This window comes from Sorex fumeus, unplaced genomic scaffold (genome assembly GCF_029834395.1).
Source record: "Sorex fumeus unplaced genomic scaffold, SorFum_2.1 ptg000122l, whole genome shotgun sequence".
Classification (NCBI taxonomy): domain Eukaryota; kingdom Metazoa; phylum Chordata; class Mammalia; order Eulipotyphla; family Soricidae; genus Sorex; species Sorex fumeus.
In genome coordinates, this window is record NW_026606179.1 from 13,766,960 (window position 1) to 13,787,970 (window position 21,011).

Sequence of the window (21,011 nt, forward strand, 5' to 3'; positions counted from 1 at the left end):
CCCTCTGTTACTAGGCAATCTGTTTCCGAGCAACGATTGCGCCAGGGACAAGCACCGGGACCGGCGTATCCAACGGCCACGCCTCTTTCCCACAAGCGCCACGCCCCCACGGCCGACCAATCGCCGGTCTCAGCCGCGAAGACCACGCCCCCGCCGGGCACCACACCCACAGCGCCAGAACCGTTACCCGAGCGACAGGCCCGGTTTGTCCCACCCCCACTCCAGCCCGGTGCCAATCGAAGAGGCGTCGCCTAGGCGACGGCCCCGCCTCTTCCGGCGCGGCGGGCGGCTTCCGTCTGGGGCCCGGCGGCTGGCGGCGGTCCGGCAGCGGCGGGGCCCCGGGGGGCGCCCAAGATGGCGGCGGGCGGCGCGGAGGGCGGCTCGGGCCCCGGCGCCGCCATGGGGGACTGCGCGGAGATCAAGTCGCAGTTCCGCACCCGCGAGGGCTTCTACAAGCTGCTCCCGGGCGACGGCGCCGCTCGCCGCTCCGGGCCGGCTTCCGCGCAGACCCCGGCGCCGCCGCAGCCGCCGCAGCCCCCGCCCGGCCCCGCGTCCTCCGCGGGTCCCGGCGCCGCAGGCCCCGCGTCGTCCCCGCCGCCCGCAGGCCCCGGGCCCGGGCCCGCGCTGCCCGCCGTGCGCCTCAGCCTCGTGCGCCTCGGCGAGCCCGACGGCGCCGGCTCCGGGGAGCCGCCCGCCACGCCCGCCGGCCTGGGCGCGGGAGGCGACCGCGTCTGCTTCAACCTGGGCCGCGAGCTCTACTTCTACCCCGGCTGCTGCCGCCGCGGGAGCCAGCGGGTGAGCGGCCGGAGCCCGGGGCCCCGGCCCCCAGGATGGGATGGTTCCTCCTGGCAGGAGGGCCCCTTGGAGGGGATGAGGATGGTTCGGGAGCCTTGAGAGGTGGTGCAGGGCCCGGGCGTGCCAGCTTCCCGGAGGAGGACAGGAAACCTTGAGAGCAGGTTTGAGCCCCGGGTCTGGGGCCCTCGGGACGGGATGAGGTGCGCCGGAGGTGATGGGGAGCCTGGATCGCCAGGGGCATCTCGCTGGCGGCGTGCTGTAGGTGACTCTTAAGGTGATGGAGAACCCAGGGGTATGGCCATCGGGATGTGGGGGAGAGGGGTGCTGTCTCCAGGCGTGGGGAGCGCAGACTTGAGGATAGTTCTAGAAGGGATTGGGGGGGCATAGAGGTCAGGGGAATCCGGGAGTTGAATGGGATTCCAGAGAAAACTGGCAGTGTGCTGGGGAGGGTGGGGAGAGCCGCAGGGGCCAGGTTGGTGGTGACATGAGCTCAGAGGAGATGAGAGCACGGCTTGTGGGAAGTGGTGAAAAGACTTCAAATATAGGACCTGGGGCTGGAGTGATAGCACAGCGGTTAGGGTGTTTGCCTTGCACGCGGCCGACCCGGGTTCGATTCCCAGCATCCCATATGGTCCCCCGAGCAACGCCAGGAGTAATTCCTGAGTGCATGAGCCAGAAGTAACCCCTGTGCATTGCTGTGTGTGACCCAAAAAGCAAAAAAAAAAAAAAAGTACTGGACCTATTTAGGCAGGTCTCCCAACGGTAAAGGGGATCCCCAGGTCTGGGGATTGCAAACTGAAGGTAACTCCAGGTCCTTTTGTGACTGAGCCCCAGGCAACTAGACCAAGATGAGCCTTGGGGTGCGTTCAAAGAGGGTGGCTCCAAATCCCAGGGCTATTCTGCAGTCAAGGTTGGTTTGGCAGGAAGACTTAGGAGGGACCCCAAACCTGGCCCCTGTGGGCCAGCTTTGGGGTGGGTCCAACTTTGAAGTGACACAGACTTGGGAGGAGAAGGGAGGTCTTTCCTGTCTGGGTCTCTTGTGTTTTGGGTCCTCCTTCCTGCCTGCGGTCACACCCTCCCTGCCCGCCAGCCTGGGGGAGTAAAGGCACTTCTTCCTCTTTGTGGTTTCCCTCCAACCTCAACACCCTCTTCCTTCCTCATTGTGGGCACGTGCCATTAACTCCTTTTCTCTCTTCCTCAAGTCCATCGACCTCAACAAACCCATCGACAAGCGTATCTACAAGGGAACCCAGCCCACCTGCCACGATTTCAACCAGTTCACAGCGGCGACAGAGACCATCTCCCTGCTGGTGGGCTTCTCGGCCGGCCAGGTGCAGTACCTGGATCTCATTAAGAAAGACACCAGCAAGCTGTTCAATGAAGAGGTGATTTGGGGCCCCGAGACCGCAGCCTCCTGGGGGTAGCAGTGTGGGGTGGGCCTGAGGGGTGCCCGGGGCTGGAGTGACCGATAGGATAGTGGGGTGACAGCTGTACTTGCAGTGCCCAGACTCTGGACTGAACACTCCCTAAGGTTCTGTGGGTTGGTAGGTGTAGGACTGGGTGCCCATTTTGTAGATTACAGAACTGAGGCCAGAACGGAGGCCACTGGTTGAGCAGAGGAACTGACTTGAAGCCTGAGCCCCGACTCTTCCAATCCCAGGCACTCTGGGCCTTGCGTTCCAATGCTGCAGCAGCCCGAGAACTGGCTGAATGCACTGGAACAGGCTTAGGGCTGAGGCTTGATCCTTGGCACCTCATGGTCACCTGAGAACCCAACCAGGAGTAGTCCTTAATTACTCCTGGGTGTACCCCACCCCCAAAAAAAAATCCCAAAACCAAACCAAGACGTTGCTATCTTGTTATCTTGTTTATTCTGTTGCTTTGGGAAGATGCAGTACTGAAGCTCTCTCTGGAAACCTTAGTTTCCTCCTCTGCGGAAGGGGAGCCTCTTCCCTACACCCTAGCACTGCTGGCCACCCAGAAGGGGTCCTCATTGGACTTGGCACTGAAGGAAAGGTTTAGCCATGGGCAGAGCCTCTCCTTGTCCAGCGAGTCGCTCCTGGGCCAGTGGAAGTGCCCAAAGATGCAGCACCCATGAGGGACTGGCAGGAAGGAGCAGAGCAGAGAGTGGATGGGGAGGCAGCAGCTCGCCCATTGCCAGAGTGGTGAATGGACGCTGAATTGGGCTTTGTTAGTTTCTCATTTCTTTGTTTGTTTGTTTGTTTTTGGACCACCTGGCGATGCTCAGGACTTACCTCTGGCTCTGTAGTCAGGAATCACTCCTGGCAGGCTCAGGGGACCATGTGGGATGCTGGGGAGCAAACCCAGGTCAGCCATATGCAAGGCAAGTGCCCTGCCAGCTATACTAGCATTCTAGCCTGGGCATTGTTGTAAGTGGTGATTGGACACTGAGCTGGGCCTTGTTCTAAGCAGGGATTGGACACTGAGCTGGGCCTTGTTCTAAGCGGTGATTGGACACTGAGCTGGGCCTTGTTCTAAGCAGGGATTGGACACTGGGCTGGGCTTGTTCTAAGCAGGGATTGGACACTGAGCTGGGCCTTGTTCTGAGCAGGGATTGGACGCTGAGCTGGGCCTTGTTCTGAGCAGGGATTGGACGCTGAGCTGGGCCTTGTTCTGAGCAGGGATTGGACGCTGAGCTGGGCCTTGTTCTGAGCAGGGATTGGACGCTGAGCTGGGCCTTGTTCTGAGCAGGGATTGGACGCTGGGCTGGGCTTGTTCTAAGCAGGGATTGGACACTGAGCTGGGCCTTGTTCTGAGCAGGGATTGGACACTGAGCTGGGCCTTGTTCTGAGCAGGGATTAGACACTGGGCTGGGCCTTGTTCTGAGCAGGGATTGGACGCTGAGCTGGGCCTTGTTCTGAGCAGGGATTGGACGCTGAGCTGGGCCTTGTTCTGAGCAGGGATTGGACACTGGGCTGGGCTTGTTCTGAGCAGGGATTGGACACTGAGCTGGGCCTTGTTCTGAGCAGGAATTGGACGCTGAGCTGGGCCTTGTTCTGAGCAGGGATTGGACACTGGGCTGGGCCTTGTTCTGAGCAGGGATTGGACGCTGAGCTGGGCCTTGTTCTGAGCAGGGATTGGACACTGGGCTGGGCCTTGTTCTGAGCAGGGATTAGACGCTGAGCTGGGCCTTGTTCTGAGCAGGGATTGGACGCTGGGCTGGGCCTTGTTCTAAGCAGGGATTGGACACTGAGCTGGGCCTTGTTCTAAGCAGGGATTGGACACTGGGCTGGGTCTTATTATAAACACAGGTCGTTTGCAGCCGGTTAGGCAGCCACCAGAGCATCAGAGAACCCTCACTGGGGAGCGGGGAGGGGTGGGGGCATTGGACTAGGTACTCCGTGGTGGGAGGCAACTCGCTGGACTGAAGCAGCAGCCTTGCCTGCAGGAGGCCGTGGTCCATCCCCAGCACCACATGGGCCCCCAGCCCGGAGTAGCCCCAGAGCACTGTGCAGTAGGAGCAGCCAGGACAAAGGACTGGAAGCACAATTACCGAAAGGCCAAAAGGCCAGAGCAGTTAATGGGATGGGCAGGAGGTGGGGGTAAATGGGCCCCTGAAATAGCTGGGAGACCCGCAGGAGATGTTGGCTTTGGGGACCTCCCTGGGGTTCATCGGAGGCAGAGAACAGAATTGAGTCACCATGAGATGCTGCTGTGTCTCAGGGAAGGCTCTGGACAGAGCTGGGCTCCAGGGCTTCGGGCCTGGTGACTGAGAATGGCCGCTTGGACAAGAATGGGGATGCTCAGAGGACGCCAAAACCAGTTTGCCTGGGTCTCTCTGACCTGGAGGGCCCTACCATGGCTGTGGGTCTGGGGGCAGGAGGGGTAGAGAGAGGGGGTAGTGAGCTGCTGGAGAACAGACGCGTGATTTCTGGAAGGATGTGAGCCAGGAGGAAATGGGCGCTGCTCTGACGTGGGAGGCAGGGGCGGGGGGCGGGGGAGGCAGGAGCCAGCCAGTGCCGCCTGTGGGACCGCTCTGCCTGCTGGAGTGGGCAGGTGGGGGCGGCTCGGGAGGTGTCCGTGCTCAGTGGGCCATGTCTGGGGAAGCGGGGATGGGGGGAGCGCGGGGCCAACTGTGGGGCCTCCTCCCATCGCCGCTGTGACCCCCTCCCCCCACCCTCCCGGCAGCGGCTGATTGACAAGACCAAGGTGACCTACCTGAAGTGGCTGCCAGAGTCTGAGAGCCTGTTCCTGGCATCGCACGCCAGCGGCCACCTCTACCTGTACAACGTCAGCCACCCGTGCGCCTCGGCGCCGCCGCAGTACAGCCTGCTCAAGCAGGGCGAGGGCTTCGCCGTCTACGCAGCCAAGAGCAAGGCACCCCGCAACCCGCTGGCCAAGTGGGCCGTGGGCGAGGGCCCCCTCAACGAGTTCGCCTTCTCCCCCGACGGCCGCCACCTGGCCTGCGTCAGCCAGGACGGCTGCCTGCGCGTCTTCCACTTCGACTCCATGCTCCTGCGCGGCCTCATGAAGAGCTACTTCGGGGGGCTGCTGTGCGTGTGCTGGAGCCCCGACGGCCGCTACGTCGTGACGGGCGGCGAGGACGACCTGGTCACCGTCTGGTCCTTTGCCGAGGGCCGCGTGGTGGCTCGAGGCCATGGCCACAAGTCCTGGGTCAATGCCGTGGCGTTTGACCCCTACACCACTCGGGCAGAGGAGGCAGCGGCGTCCGGAGGGGATGGGGAGCGCAGCGGGGAGGAGGAGGAGGAGCCGGCGGGCCCGGGCTCGGCGCCCCTGTCCCCGCTGCCCAAGGCAGGCTCCATTACCTACCGCTTCGGCTCGGCTGGCCAGGACACGCAGTTCTGCCTGTGGGACCTCACAGAAGACGTGCTGTACCCGCACCCACCGCTGGCCCGCACCCGCACCCTCCCTGGCACCCCACCGCCAGCCACAGGGCCCTCGCGGGGCTGCGAGCCGGGCCCCGGGCCCCTGCCCCGCTCCCTGTCGCGTTCCAACAGCCTCCCGCACCCAGCGGGCAGCGGCAAGGCGGGCACCCCCAGCACTGCAGCCGAGCCGGGCACGCCCTTCAGCATCGGCCGCTTCGCCACGCTCACACTGCAGGAGCGCCGCGACCGCGACCGCAGTGCCGACAAGGAGCACAAGCGCTACCACAGCCTGGGCAATATTAGCCGCGGTGGTGCGGCCGGCGACAAGCCCAGTGGGCCGGCCCCGCGCAGCCGCCTGGACCCCGCCAAGGTGCTGGGCACCGCGCTGTGCCCACGCATCCACGAGGTGCCGCTGCTCGAGCCGCTGGTGTGCAAGAAGATCGCGCAGGAGCGCCTGACCGTCCTCCTGTTCCTCGAGGACTGCATCATCACGGCCTGCCAGGAGGGCCTCATCTGCACCTGGGCACGGCCTGGCAAAGCGGTGAGTGCCCAGGGAAGTGACCGATAGGTGTTTGGGGGCCACACCCAGCAGTGCTCGGGGGCTGCTCCTGGTGGGGCTTGGGGGAATCCTGTGAGGCTGCAGATCAAACCCAGGTAGGGCCTGTGAGCTTGCCCTGCCCTCTGTCCCCTCTCCGGCGCCAGTAACAGATGTTCCAGGGTGACTGGCGGGTGTTCGGCGCAACCCTGCATGATCAAGAGGTGAGGGCCCCCTGCACAAGCCTGGGGACCAGGGCCGCCTCCAGTGGGGTACTGGGTTGGTTGGTGATGGCTCCCCGGGGGCCTTTATCACTCCTTAGCACAGGAAGGCTGTCCGGGGGGGTTCACGTAGGGCCTGGTAGGGGAGCCCCAGCCCAGCACCTTGGATCCCGGGCGAGAGGTCCAGGTGTAGTGGTACGAGCTGCAGGGGTTCCTTGCCGAGCCCCATGGGAATGGCAGCGTCCCGGATGGGTGTAAGGAAAGAGGCAGGCAAGGCCCTCAGCAGGGCTTCAGATGGAAAGGAAGTCAGCCCCAGGCTGCATCCCAGAGTCTCAGAATCCCCCCCTTCCCCTGCCTCTTCCTGCCCCACCCCATGCAGACTCAGCCCAGGACGAGTGGAGTGATTGTCTTGGGTCCAGCGGTGGGAAGGGCTGCGCACTGCACCCTGAGCGAGCTGGGCTAAGCCGGAGGGAGGGAGCAGCCATGGGGGCTGCAGGCGGGCAGTGCTTACCCCCTGTCCCCTCCTCTTCCCAGGGCATCTCCTCCCAGCCTGGCAACTCCCCGAGCGGCACAGTGGTGTGAAGCCATGGATGTTGGGGTTCCCCACGCCCCCTGCCTCCTAGCCATGACCCTCCCTGCTGACCGCAAGGATCACCGTTACTAACAAGACTGACCATGAAGGAGGGACCGCCCCCCCCCTGCACAAATCTGGGGGGACAGAGGGTCACCAGGACCGGCCCGGATATGGGGAAGGTGTCCCTTGTGTCCGGGCTCTGTCCCCTCTACTGCCAAGTACCACGACCCTTCCCCTGCGCATCAGTGTCCCTGCCCCGGCATGCGCCCTGTCACTGGGTCCGGCCCTGCCCTTGACAGCCCCTGCTCTGTGTGCCCCCGAGCCTGGGCAGGGCGGGGGCGCCCCCTCCCTTGCTGCCGTCTGTGCTTTTGAAGAGTGTTAAATTATGGCCGCTCCTGGCCCCCCCCCCCCACGCGTATTTATACTAAAGCTCCCGTTTTCACTGAGTCTGTTCTTCCGCCAAGCTTGGGAGGTGGGGGTGGGAGTGCGCATGCGTCGGCGCCGTCCCAGGATCTGTGCAGGGTTCCCCCAAGATAGCCCCTCCCGGCCTCCGGGAGGGGAGGGGAAGCCGAGATTACTGGTGCCTGAGCAGGGGACCCCAACCCTGAGCAGGGGGCCTCTGCATGGTGACACCTCCGCTTCTCATGGCCCGTCAGCCTTGGCTGGTCAGACCAGACAGGCCCCTGACCGCTCTGACCCTCTGCTTGTCCTCCAGCACCTTCAGGGGGACTTGGCTGCTTTCCAGGAGAACTGTCCCCCAAAAGGAAAGGGGAGAAGCATACCCCCACCCCCGCCGTCCCTGGGCCTACCCTCCACTCCCCAAATGTATCTGTTTCTAATCCTAGCCCGGGCAGGAATGTGGTTGTGCTGCCCAGGGCCATGGAGCTATTTTGGGGGCTCCTTTGCCTCCCCCAGGCGTTGGCTAGCGGGTCACCCCTTCCCAGACTCCTGCCAAGAAACCATCCCGTTAACAGAGGGCCTGGGGCTAAATTTAAACCTTCCCGGAGTCCAAGAGAGTGCGGGCTGAGTCACTGTGCCCTTTCTCCCCCTGGCACCTCCATTGGCCCATCGGGGGGTGGGAGGGCCCAGGCCAACCTGTGGCTTCCTCCACTCCCTCCCTGGGGGGCAGCAGGGAGCTGGGAGTTGAGATTCTCCGCCCTCATCTCACACCAGAACCCTCTGAGGGGGCCCTAGGAGGAGGGAGTTCGGGGGGGCCTGGCTCAAGAGGGGTTAAGGCTGGGAGGCGGGAGGGGGGCCGTCCGAGGGTGGGGAGAAGGCGGAGGCAGCAGCGGCCAGCAGAGAAGTGGCCAGAGAGGCCTAGGGGACAACCAGGGACGCTGGACATGCGGCCAGGGCCCCGGGGCCTGTCCAGGCGCCAGCGGGCCCCGTGACGGGAGGACCCCAACACCCTGGCCCGGGGAGGGGGCCATGGTGCTGTCTGGCCGATATGTCAGCCGAGGTGCGGCTGCGGCGGCTCCAGCAGCTGGTGCTGGACCCCGGCTTCCTGGGGCTGGAGCCCCTGCTCGACCTTCTCCTGGGCGTCCACCAGGAGCTGGACGCCTCCGAGCTGGCCCAGGACAAGTACGTGGCCGACTTCTTGCAGTGGGGTGAGTGGCTGCCTGCTGGGCGCACCCGTGCTGGGGCCCCACATCCCTCTTCCCTCTGCGCCACCAGGCTGGGCTGGGCACAACCTTTTAGCCCCCCAACACGTTCCCCAGTCTAGGCCTAGGATTGGGAGCCCCCCGACCCCCCCAGCAGAGGCCCTGTAGCGCCTGCTTCTCGGGGCGCAGGGTAGCTGCCAGGACAGACACCGCCAGGAGCAGGTGTTGGGCGCCAGCTTCAACAGCCGCCCCACAGGTGCCCGGACCCTGGGGCCAGCAGGGCGGGGGTGGTGGTGCATGACTCAGGCTGGCCCCCGGGGTGTGCCAGGCTGCACCCCTCCTCGGGTTGTGGGTGTGCACTTTGTGGGTTCCATGTCCTCGGCACCCCTTCGGTATGCCTTGCACCTGTCAGCATGGTGGCCCTGGCCTGCCCTCCATGACCTCTCTCGGGCCTCCCTCAGGGACAGAAGGAGTCCCCCCAGGACTCAGGGTCTCTCTCTCTGACCCCCCTCTCACTCTGTTCGTCCCTCTGTGGCTTGCTGTGAGACACTGGGCATCTCCAACTCCATGTCACTATCGGGGTGCCCCATCTCCCCGCCTTCTGCTCCCTCTTTTCTTCTTTCTCCAACACAGCCCTGCATCTTCCTCCCATTTCCCAGATGTAAAGTGGAGGCCCAGGCTCAGCCTCCAAAGACCCCTGGCCCTGAGCAGGGGAAACTGAGACCTGGGGTGGGGGCAGGGGTCCGTGCTCCCTTGGGAGCGCTCCTTTTGTGGCCTGAGCCGCATCCCGTGGGCCCCTCCCCTGTCAGGCTGCCTGGGGGGAGGGGGCCCCCTCTTCCCGCTGCCTTAAAAGGGCTCAATGTCTTGGCTCTCTGCTCCCTCCCCCAGGCTGGGCCCCGGCTGGTCCTCCCCTGCTCTCCCAGCCTGCAGGTTCTGGTCTCCCCGCTCAAACCCCAAACCCGCACTCTCCTCTCTCCAGCCACTTGCATCCAATCTGCTTTGAACCCTGGGGATCCAGACTTCCTCTCTCCAGTTCCCCAAGTCACCAGTCTTCATCCCAGCTCCCCCTTTCCCCAACTGGAAATGAGGTGCCTCCTGGGAGGGGAGGGGGGAAGCCCCCATATAGGACCCTGCCCCCAGCGCGGAAGAGAGCCCCGAATCATCCCAGATAGGGGCCCTGAAACCAGGGAGCTCCAACATCTCGTTTCTTCGGCCTCTGGGCTTTAGTTAGTTCCTCTTCTCAGCTATGTTACTCTCCTTTTCTCCCATGCCCTCACAGCTTTGACCCAATGCCTGCTCCTAAGGGGGACACCTGCCCCCCCCACTTTCCAGCAGGGACACTCCCAGATGTCTCTGGCAGCACAGTCCTAAGGCTTGGAACTGGGCAGGGGCCTGAGCAATAGTACAGCAGGTAGGGCTCTTGCCGGGCCTGCATGCAGCTGACCGGGATTAGATCCCGGGCACCCCATATGGTGCCCTGAGCCCTCCAGGAGTGATCCCTGAGTGCAGGAGCGAATCCTGAGCACCATCTGGTGTGTCTCAAAAATTCCCCCCCAAAAAATGGGATGCAGAGGGTAGGACTTCTCAAACTGGCCCCGTGACCCTCGGCTCTCCCTTCCTGGCCCCCAGTGGAGCCCATCGCGGCGAGGCTTAAGGAGGCCCGACTGCGGCGGGATGACTTTGAGATTCTGAAGGTGATCGGACGCGGGGCGTTCAGTGAGGTGAGGCCGGGCCGGGAGAGTTCGCGCTGGGCGGGGCTTAGGATGAGGCGGGGCCTTCGAAATTGATGAATGAGTTGAGGACTTGGGACCGGCTGAGGGGCGGGGCTCTCGGCCGCGGGGCGGGCCGCCTAGGGGGGCGTGTCCCAACAGGCCCCGCCCTGACCCCGCCCTCGCGCTCGCCCTGTTCGCCTTTCAGGTAGCAGTGGTGAAGATGAAGCAGACAGGTCAGGTGTTCGCCATGAAGATCATGAATAAGTGGGACATGCTGAAGAGAGGCGAGGTGAGGGCGGTGCTGGGTCGCGGGGTGCTGAGGACACCCCTCCCCACGTCCCACTTAGGCGCCCCACCCCCCATTGCCCACCTCGTGCCCGTTCACAGGTGTCGTGCTTTCGGGAGGAGAGGGACGTGTTGGTGAACGGGGACCGGCGCTGGATCACACAGCTGCACTTCGCATTCCAGGACGAGAACTACCTGGTGAGCCCCAGGCGGGGACTGCATCCAGCTGGGGTGCAGGGATAGGAGGGGCGCTGCCTGGAAATGTCTTCTGACTTGGCGTGGAAAAATGTCCCCTTGGTGCTGAGGGAAGGCAGACAGATGCCGACTCCTGCAAAGGATCGCGACTCTGGGGTCCCCAGTGGGGTCACTGGGTTCTCCCTAACGCGTGTGAAGTGTGAACCTGCCGAAGACCTATAAGGAGAATTGTTTTTAATTGCGGGAGGACTGGGGGGAGGGCGTTGTGTGTCTCTGACTTGACGTGGGAGGCGTCTTGGCACCGGGACTGCAGGTCTCTGCCCAGGGACGGGCTGTCTCTGGAAGCCCCCCGGGATGTCAGCCACTGGCGCCCAGGGGGGGGCTACAGACCCCGCATGACGCCCCCTCCAGTACCTGGTTATGGAGTACTACGTGGGCGGGGACCTGCTCACGCTGCTGAGCAAGTTTGGGGAGCGGATTCCGGCCGAGATGGCGCGCTTCTACCTGGCCGAGATTGTCATGGCCATCGATTCGGTGCACCAGCTGGGCTACGTGCACAGGTGGGCACCCTGCGAGCCGAGGGGCGGGGCCTGTGGAGGCGGCCTGGAGGGTGGGGCTTGGAGAGGGCCCGAAGCTGCGGCACTGCCCAGAGGGAGCCTCAGGTGGACGCGCTGCCCCCGCCCCTTTGCCCAGGGACATCAAACCTGACAATATCCTGCTGGACCGCTGTGGCCACATCCGCTTGGCTGACTTCGGCTCCTGCCTCAAGTTGCGTTCGGACGGAACGGTGAGCCGGTGCTAGTTTAAGGGTTCGGTTCGGTGAGGTGACAATAAGGGGAACCCGGGTTTTGCCGCCTGGGGCACACGTAGAATTAAAACTGCAGGGGCGGGGCTAAGTGAAGGGGCGGAGCCAGTGCGCGAATGGGCGGGGCCGAGCCCTGCTCTGGTCCTATTGGCTCAGGTGCGGTCACTGGTGGCTGTGGGCACCCCAGACTACCTGTCCCCCGAGATCCTGCAGGCCGTGGGCGGTGGGCCCGGGCCAGGCAGCTACGGTCCTGAGTGCGACTGGTGGGCGCTGGGCGTGTTCGCCTATGAAATGTTCTATGGCCAGACGCCCTTCTACGCCGACTCCACGGCGGAAACCTACGGCAAGATCGTGCACTACAAGGTGAGCGGGCTCTGGGGCCCCCTCGCTTGCTGCATCTGCTCCTGGCCGACGCCCCCCAACCATTTCCCTCTCCTCCGAGCAGGAGCACCTGTGTCTACCACGGACGGACGTGGGGGTCCCTGAGGAGGCTCGCGACCTCATTCTGCGGCTACTCTGTCCCCCGGAGGTGCGGCTTGGCCGGAACGGAGCCGCCGATTTCCGGAAGCACCCCTTTTTCTTTGGCCTCGACTGGGACTGTCTCCGTGACAGCATGCCCCCCTTTACACCAGATTTTGAGGGTGCGACTGACACATGTAACTTCGACTTGGTGGAGGACGGGCTCACTGCCATGGTGAGCGGGGGCGGGGTAGGTACCTGTTTTCCTGCTCGCCCAGGGTATGCGCACCCCCATAAATAGGGGTAGGATAGCCCCCATCTGGGATCCCTGAAATCATTCCTTCTCTTGAGCACCAAGGGAGCTAGGGCGACCTAGACTCTCAATGTTGAGGGGCCACAGACTTCCCCCAGGCCCTGGTGCCCTAGAATGGAAGGGCCTGGAGGGCTTCCTGGAGCAAGGAGCCATCTGAGCTGAAACCGAGACTGAGGAGAAGTGATGGCAGGAGTCAGGAGAGCACCCAGAGGGCCCTCTCCCAATCATTACCTGCACTGTCTGAGTACCCTGATCTGGACACTGCAGGACACACCTGGAAGCCGGCTCAGCCCTGGTCCCAGCCCTCATGTACTCATGGTGGCAAATGTCAGTGAAGAGAGTGAGGGAGAGGTGGTAGCTAGGCCCCATGCTGGCTGGGCTGGGTGGAGGGGCGTTTCAGCAGAACAGACTGAGGTGCGGGGCGAGCACTAAAGCAGGCACCCTCCATTTCACGCATACCTCGAACAGGAGACGCTGTCGGACATGCGGGAAGGCATGCCACTGGGGGTACACCTGCCATTCGTGGGCTTTTCCTACTCATGCATGGCCCTCAGGTAAGCCCTGCCTCTGGGAGCTGGGAAGCCTGGCGCCTCTGCCCAGCCATCCCCCTGAGAACTGCAGGAGAGTCTTTTAACTATTGTCTTAGGACTTCCTAGATCCCAGAGCTGTGAGCCCTTACTGGGTATCACAGGAGGAGGACCTGACCCACCAGCTGGCAGGGGGTTCCTTCTGCTCTGTCCTCTCAGATCCCAGACAGCCTTTCGGGGTGGGTCTGTGCTCTGGGCCCACTGGCTCCAGGGCCTTGGCTCAATTCCCCCAGGGAATCACTGCCTCCAGCTCCCAGTTTTCCCCTCCCAGGGACTCCGAGTTCCCTTGGGGATCAGCACCACCAGCTCCCAGATCTTCCCCTCGCAGGGACAATGAGGTCCGGGGCCATACACCGATGGAGCTGGAGTCCAAGCCTGCGCCTGCTCCTGGCATGGAGCCCCCAGTGCCCTCTGTGAAGGTGACAGTGAATGATGGAGGAGACAGCGGGAGGTTCTGGACAGGCCACACAGTGTTGGGCATTGGGCAGGTTTAGTCACTAGTAGAGATTATTTTGGTGTAAATATGGGGGCTTTCTGAGGGGGCAGGGGAACCCAGCCTGGGAGCAGGGGAGCTGGCAGGGATGGAAAGCAGGTGGAGGTTGGGCTTTGGGACACAGCAAGAGCCGGGGGGATTCCAGAAAGATCCAGTGGACAGAGCTGGGGGTGAGTAAAGGACAAGGAGGGTCTCAGGCTAGAAAGGGAAGTCCCAGACTCCAGCTAGCCGGCCCTAAACCTGGTTCCGGCCCCTAGGCTAAAGTGAAAGTTCCAGAAGCCATTGTGGCAGAGGCCATCCCAGTAGCGGCCATCCCAGCAGAGGCCATGGCAGAGGCAGTGCCGGCAGCCGCCCTTCCCATAGTGGCCATAGCGGAGGCCGTTCCGGCGGTGGCCATGGCAGAGGCGGCGGTAGCAGAGGCAGAGGTGACCCTGCGGGAGCTGCAGGACGCCTTGGAGGAGGAAATGTTTACCCGGCAGAGTCTGAGTCGCGAGCTGGAGGTCATCCGCACTGCCAACCGCAACTTTGCCAGGTGTGGGACCGCCAGGGACCCGGGCGAGCGCAGGGGCCTGAGCCACCTCGTGTAGCCTCTCACCTGTGCCCTGTCCATCCTGGCAGTCAACTCCGGGAGGCCGAGGCCCGGAACCGGGATCTGGAGGCGCTGGTGCGACAGCTGCAGGAGCGGATGGAGCTGATGCAGCCCCGGGGTGCACCAGGTGAGTCCCCCCTCCACACCTTTCCCGAGGGCGCCCGTGGGGTGGTGGGACAAGTGGTGCGTGTGGACACCTGGGGGAGGGCGAGGGGCCCAGGCTGGGGCACGCCGCCACGCGCCCTATGCCTCTCTCTTCTCCTTCCAGCTATCACGGGGGTTCCCCCACCCCGGGCCACGGATCCACCTTCCCATGTAAGACCCCTCTTTTACCCTGCCTCAGGCCTGCTCTCCCCTATGCGGACCCCCCGCCCCGCCCCCTTTCAGATTTAGGGCTCGCCAGCCTTCTATGAGGCTTCGGGAGACCAACACCCTCCATTCAGCCCCACATCGATCCTGGCTAAAACTTATCAAACGCTCTCCGGGATCTCCCCAAGGTTCCCTCCCCGACAGCCACTTCCACTCACTCTGGCCACCTCAATCCCCCGCCGAGGGCAGCCTAGCAGGCTGGGCTCCGATCGGGTCACCTGTCCCTTCTCTCTCCAGCTAGATGGCCCCCCGGCCGTGGCTCTGGGCCAGTGCCCGCTGGTGGGGCCAGGCCCCCTGCACCGCCGCCACCTGCTGCTCCCTGCCAGGGTATGTCGCGCTGCTCACCGCCCCCTCGCCCCCCCCCCCCCCCCCCGCCTCGCTCCGCCCCCCCTCCGCCCCCCAGAGCCGCTTGCGCTTAGCCGCGCCTCCACCGGGGGCGGGACGATGTCCGGGCAGCCAACCAGCACGGGCCGCTAGGGAGCAGCCAATAGCAAGTGTGGACGAGCCTTGAGGCCCGCGAGCCGACAACCACAGCTGCCCGGGGGAGGCGGGGGTTGTGTTCCCAATGTGGGCGTGGGTGTGGGCGGATGCGCATCCCCAGCCAATCGGGCGCCGCAGTGCTCATCCCTCCCTGTCGCCCGCAGGTCCCTAAGTGTGGCCTATCGGAGGCGCGTGCCCTGCTCCTGTTCGCCGCTGCTCTGGCTGCTGCCGCCACCCTGGGCTGCACTGGGTTGGTGGCCTGCACCGGCCAACTCGCCCAGGTCTGGCGCCACCCGGGAGCCGTCTTCGTCCCCTGAACCCTAGACCCCAGTTTGTTCTCAACTTGTGACCCACTGGAGGGATGGGTGACTCCGCCACGGCCCAGGTTTCCGCCCCACTCTCCCTCCCCTGCAGCCCTGTGATCCGGGCCAGCCCCCTGGCGGCCGGGGAGGGTGGAGCCGAGTCCTAGGCCCGAGAGTAGGGGTTCAAAGGAGGCTTGTAAACTAGGAATGCTGCTACAGTCGCCGGGAGCGTCGCGCGAGTCCTTCCTTTCAACGGCTACGCTGAGGCCCCGAAGTGCACGAACAAACTGCGGTCTATAAAAGTCCAAAAGGGCCAGGGCTCGGCCGGCCGTTTTGCACCCACTATGCACACCCCTTCTCCCGGCCCAACACACAGCAGCTCACCAACCACAAATTCTTTTATATTAGGCCCTGCTCACCCGGGAACGTTCTCTTCTCTAGCGTGAGCTCTGCCTGCTTTCTTGGAAGCTCTCGGTTTTTGTTGTTTGCCTGTCCCGCTTTTTCGGGGACAACCCCCGCGCCCTCCTCACGCGAGCTGCTCTCCCGCCTTGGCGATTTGCTCCGTTCGTCCGCCCTGGCGGTTTGGGTATTTATTGACCTGTCCTCCGACTAGCTGACAGGCTCCAGGACCCCGGTACCTTAATCCACGTTTTGGATGCACTGAGACCCCGACATTCCTCGGTATTTATTGTCTCTCCCCACCTAGTACCCCACCCCCGACCCTCGCAAATAAAATGCCCCTTGTCTTGCCCTAAGCTCCCAAAGACTCGTCCGAACTGTTTGCGTTCTGGGTGGGAGGATGCTCAGCGGGCCAATCAACAGGCGATGGGGAGGCGGCCAATGCATTGGCTGAGCTAGCAGGACTCCAGGCGGACGAATCAGGGCTGAGGGGAAGGAGGGGGCGTGCCTTAGGCCCCCCCGGCCAATGGAAAAAGGCGAGTGGGCCACCCGGAGGCACCGCCCCTCGCCCAGCTGTGGCCCAGCTGTGCCGCCCGGTCTCCGGGACGAAAAAGGGGTTGGGCGGGTCGCGCGCTCCGCCCTCCTCCTAGCACTGCGCCTGCGCGCGCCACGCGCATCCGTTCCAGGGCCTCAAGCCCGAGAAAAGTTGCTGCAAACTTTCTAGCCAGTTTCCTCCGCCCCTTCTCCCTGCCAGACCCGCCCCCCTGCGGCGCCGGGAATTCCGAGGGGCGGAGCGCGGGCCGAGATGGGGCGTGGGGGGGGACTTCAGAGGACCCTGGAGACGGAGGCATGCAGAAGCTCTGTCTTGGGGCGGAGGTGACTTCGCGCCCTTAGCCTTCCCGGACGGCCCGTTACCTTCTCCGTTGTCCCGATGGGGAAACTGAGGCCCTGAGCCAGAGAGGCACACGCTGGGGGAGGCAAAAAGCGCGGCCTGAGGCGGAGGGAAAACAAAGGGAGAATCACGGACAGACGGGGAGGGGGGCGGGCGCACACACACACTGGGACGGAGACCCTGGTGGAGAGCTGGGACGGGCGCTGCGGAGGAGACGCGGGACAGGCCGCGGGAGAAGATCGGGAAGCGCGAAGTGGGGGGGGAGTGCGGAAAGGGGGGACGGGTGGGGGAGAGGGCTGGGGAAAGCCCGAGGGAGGTGGAGAAGGAGGGAGGAACTTCCCAAAGTTGCAAAACATGGCTACCTTGCCTGCCGAGCCGAGCGCGGGGCCCACGGCTGGGGGGGAGGCGGTGGCCGCGGCCGCGACCGAAGAGGAGGAGGAGGAAGCGCGCCAGCTCCTGCAGACTTTGCAGGCAGCCGAGGGTGAGGCGGCGGCGGCAGCCGGGGCCGGGGCGGGCGAGGCGGCGGCGAGAGCGGAGGGCCCGGGGTCCCCGGGCGTCCCGGGGTCGCCCCCCGAGGCCGCTGCCGAGCCGCCCACGGGCCTCCGCTTCTCGCCCGAGCAGGTGGCGTGCGTGTGCGAGGCGCTGCTCCAGGCTGGCCACGCCGGCCGCTTGAGCCGCTTCCTGGGCGCACTGCCCCCGGCCGAGCGCCTACGTGGCAGCGATCCGGTGCTGCGCGCTCGGGCCCTGGTGGCCTTCCAGAGGGGCGAGTACGCCGAGCTGTACCGGCTGCTCGAGAGCCGCCCTTTCCCCGCCGCCCACCACGCCTTCCTGCAGGATCTCTACCTGCGCGCGCGCTACCACGAGGCCGAACGGGCCCGCGGCCGCGCGCTGGGCGCAGTGGACAAGTATCGTCTGCGCAAGAAGTTCCCGCTGCCCAAGACCATCTGGGACGGCGAGGAGACCGTCTACTGCTTCAAGGAGCGCTCCCGCGCCGCGCTCAAGGCCTGCTATCGCGGCAACCGCTACCCCACGCCGGACGAGAAGCGCCGCCTGGCCACGCTCACCGGCCTCTCGCTCACGCAGGTCAGCAACTGGTTCAAGAACCGGCGACAGCGCGACCGGACCGGGGGTGGCGGCGCGCCCTGCAAGAGGTGAGCGAGCCCGGGCGGCGCAAGGCCCGTTGTCCTAGGGACGGGCTCTTCCCCAGCCCCGCACCCCTGCGCGCCGACTGCCGCACTCAACCCCCGCAACCCCAGCCCGGCCGACACCGACCCTCAATGCCCGCCGAGCGCCAAGAAGGCAGTGCCGGGCGCGGCGCTCATCCCGGCCCCTGTCCCCAGATGTCGCGGCTGGAGCTCTTGCCTGCGCTCCACTCCCGGCCGGGTTCCAGACCCATCCCTGCGCCCCGCGGGCCCGGGGTGGGGGAAGGCTAGGGGAGTGGCCTCTGCCCCCGACCCCGCGAGAGGCTTGGTTTCGGCCCCTTAGCTGCGTGGCGCGCCCGAGACCGTTACTTGCCCTCACCCCCTGGCTCCCCCCTCGGGGCGCGCCCGGCGTGGTCCTCGCTCGTCTTTGTTGTGAAACGTGAACCTCGCCGGCTCTGGTTTCCCTGTAACCCTAGAGCCCTTCCCCTCCCACCCGGCGCGCCGACCTCGCTCTCCGCGGCGGCTATCTGGGGAGCCCGCAGGGGGCAGGGCTTCTGCGCTCGGAACCCCGACATCCGAGCCCCCCTTCTTCCCGGACGTGGGGGCTTAGCTTCTGGGTCTTGCAGGCCAAGAGCAGACAAAGAGGGGCCTCTCCTGCCCCCACCTCCGGGGACATCCCTGCAGAGCTTCTAGAACTTACGAGCTTGGGGTCCCTGGGTGGTCACAGAGAGGTTTCCTCCCGCCTGTGACTTGGGCAGGGGAAGGGGGGAAAACCGAGATTAGCCTCTGCTCCTTAGCGGTCTGGCCAGCCCGGGACCGGCATTTGGGGCCACAACTCAATCCTTTTTCCGGACAGCGAATCTGATGGCAACCCGGCTACTGAAGACGAATCCAGCCGCAGCCCCGAGGAGCTGGAGAGGGGGCTGGCGCCGGCCACTGCCGAGGTGCCAGCTCAAGGTTCCATATTCCTGGCGGGGACCAGCCCCCCGGCCCCGTGCCCAGCCTCCTCCTCCATTCTGGTGAACGGCAGCTTCCTGGCGGCCGGCAGCTCCCCCGCAGTGCTCCTCAACGGCAGCCCTGTCATCATCAACAGCCTGGCCCTGGGCGAGGCCTCCAGCCTGGGCCCGCTGCTGCTTGCCGGGGCTGGGGGGACCCCCCCTGCACAGCCCAGCGTCCAGGCCACCAGCGAGGCCAAGACCTCGCTGGTCCTGGATCCTCAGACTGGGGAGGTACGGCTGGAGGAGGCACAGCCTGAGGTATCCCTGGAGACCAAGGGGCCACCTGGAGAGGAGGTGCCCGGCCCTCTGCCCCAAGTGGTGCCGGGCCCCCCACCGGCTGCCACCTTCCCACTGCCTCCAGGCCCCGTGCCTTCCGTGGCAGCACCTCAGGTGGTGCCGCTGTCCCCACCCCCCGGGTACCCTGCAGGCCTGGGCCCCACCTCTCCGCTGCTAAACCTGCCCCAGGTGGTGCCCACCTCCCAGGTGGTGACCCTGCCTCAGGCTGTGGGGCCCCTGCAGCTGTTGGCAGCCGGGCCGGGCAGCCCTGTGAAGGTGGCAGCAGCAACGGGCCCTGCCAACGTGCACCTGATCAACTCCGGGGTGGGCGTGACAGCCCTGCAGCTGCCTCCAGCCACCGCGCCAGGTACCACCGTGCCCTCTGGCTTGCGCCAAGAGTGGCACAATTATAAGGGAAGTGGGGGTGCCGACAGAGGTATTGGGTGACAGTGTTCTACTTGGCATGCCCCAGAACCTTCTGGCCCTGGGGTTTAGGCCAGACTTGCTATCTCTCCCCAAGGGGCTCCATGGGTTGCTGGCTGATTTCCATGCCATCTCCCCTATGCCAACAGCCAGCTGTTGCCCTAACATGCCTGTACCCGCTCTGTCCCCACAGGAAACTTCCTCCTGGCCAACCCTGTGTCCGGCAGCCCCATCGTGACAGGCGTGGCCGTGCAGCAGGGCAAGATCATCCTTACGGCCACCTTCCCCACCAGCATGCTGGTCTCCCAGGTGCTGCCCCCTGCCCCCAGCCTGGCCCTGCCCCTCAAGCCAGAGACGGGCCTCTCGGTGCCAGAAGGGGCCCTCCCTGTGGCCCCCAGCCCAGCTCTCCCGGAGGCCCAAGGCCTGGGCCAGGTCACAGCAGCGCCGCCCCCGCAGCCAGCCGCAGCCCCAGCCCCTGCCAGCCTGCCCTTCCCGCCTGACTCCAGCCTCCTGCCCACCTTCCCAACGGCCCCACCCGAGGGGCTCCTGCTGTCGCCAGCTGCTGTGCCCATCTGGCCCGCTGGCCTGGAACTGAGTGCAGGCACCGAGGGACTGCTAGAGGCTGAGAAAGCACTGGGGACACAGGCTCCCCACCCCGTGCTGCGGCTGCCGGACCCTGACCCTGAGGGGCTGTTGCTGGGTGCCACTGCCGGGGGGGAGGTGGATGAGGGGCTGGAAGCCGAGACCAAGGTCCTGACACAGCTACAGTCGGTGCCCGTCGAGGAGCCCTTGGAACTGTGACCTGCAGCTCTGCGCCTCTCCTGACTATGGTGCTCGAGGTGCAGGGGGACACCAGCGAGGGGCTGCTGCCAGCAAGATCCCACACTGGCCCCCGAGCCGCCTAACCTCGCCAAGCCTGGGACTGCCCGGGGCCCCATCCCTCTGGACTGGAGGACTCCTATTACAGTGCCCCCTTTACCCCTCATATATATGGAGAGATTAGGGGGCTCTGACTCAGGGGCTCTGTCCCCCTTGACCTGGTACTGGCTGTGAGCTGAAACCCTGCCCAGTGGCTGGGTGTTCATCCCCTTGAGCCCTCACCCTCTCCCTCCCTGAAACACTATTAATAGCACCACTGACACCCCGGGTTCTCAGAACCAACTGGAATCCCAGGGTGCCCCTTGGGTGCCCTTTGCCCAGAGACTGACGGAATCTCCAAACTGGGCCCTTCCAGTGGGGGAGGCCTGGCAGGATCCCCCATAGCTCCTCTGGACAGAAGCCCTTCTGCCCACGTCAGCCCCAGACCAAAGACACCTCACCCCAGGTGGGGGTGGGGGCAACCCTGACCCTTGTGTCTAGTTTGTACTCTAAATCTTTTATTTTTCTAGGATATGTTAATGCCTCTGTTTCAATTAAAGTTAACAGACAAGTAGAGCCTCCGGGCAGTGGGTTATGTTCTAAACCACTTACCGCAGGCTTGGATTTGGGTTTGGTGGGTTTGGTGCGCACAGGAACTTCCTTTCCAACTATAGGCCTTGGGGACACCACCCCTACCAAAAGGAACCCCAAGGGCTGAGAGAGATGACGGGAAGCTGCTTTTGTCTCCCTTGCTGGATGCAAGGACATCAGTTGCTTTATTCTGGACACCATAAAAAACTATAAATAGAACAGGGGAGGGAGGGGAAGGTGAGACTAACTGGGGTGGAAACCATTTGATTC

General features: G+C 64.6%; 3 protein-coding genes across 6 annotated transcripts; all 3 read left to right on the top strand.

Annotated features, from left to right (window-relative positions):
- The first annotated feature begins 286 nt into the window (after positions 1–286).
- DMWD (DM1 locus, WD repeat containing) lies at positions 287–7,414 on the top strand. Its single transcript, XM_056137173.1, has 4 exons — positions 287–795; positions 1,998–2,180; positions 4,945–6,183; positions 6,933–7,414. Exons 1-4 carry the CDS (start codon positions 355–357, stop codon positions 6,978–6,980), a joined length of 1,911 nt encoding a protein of 636 aa, XP_055993148.1. The 5' UTR covers positions 287–354; the 3' UTR covers positions 6,981–7,414.
- An 845-nt stretch (positions 7,415–8,259) lies between these two features.
- Positions 8,260–15,912, top strand: DMPK (DM1 protein kinase). Of its 4 annotated transcripts, none has more exons than XM_056137171.1 (15): positions 8,260–8,579; positions 10,203–10,294; positions 10,491–10,574; positions 10,673–10,768; positions 11,177–11,325; positions 11,459–11,552; positions 11,727–11,933; positions 12,016–12,264; positions 12,811–12,896; positions 13,258–13,348; positions 13,680–13,954; positions 14,041–14,138; positions 14,280–14,326; positions 14,622–14,707; positions 15,025–15,912. In XM_056137171.1, the coding sequence occupies exons 1-15, from the start codon at positions 8,420–8,422 to the stop codon at positions 15,182–15,184; spliced, it is 1,974 nt and encodes a 657-aa protein (XP_055993146.1). In that variant the 5' UTR covers positions 8,260–8,419; the 3' UTR covers positions 15,185–15,912. The 4 variants fall into 4 exon arrangements, with proteins under 4 accessions (XP_055993146.1, XP_055993145.1, XP_055993144.1 ...); XM_056137170.1 differs by having other exon boundaries at positions 8,261–8,579; positions 12,016–12,279; positions 14,618–14,707; XM_056137169.1 differs by having other exon boundaries at positions 8,261–8,579; positions 12,016–12,279.
- Positions 15,913–16,765: 853 nt separating this feature from the next.
- On the top strand, positions 16,766–20,709 carry SIX5 (SIX homeobox 5). The gene is made up of 3 exons (XM_056137165.1): positions 16,766–17,604; positions 18,452–19,236; positions 19,486–20,709. The coding sequence occupies exons 1-3, from the start codon at positions 16,808–16,810 to the stop codon at positions 20,091–20,093; spliced, it is 2,190 nt and encodes a 729-aa protein (XP_055993140.1). The 5' UTR covers positions 16,766–16,807; the 3' UTR covers positions 20,094–20,709.
- Positions 20,710–21,011: the final 302 nt, after the last annotated feature.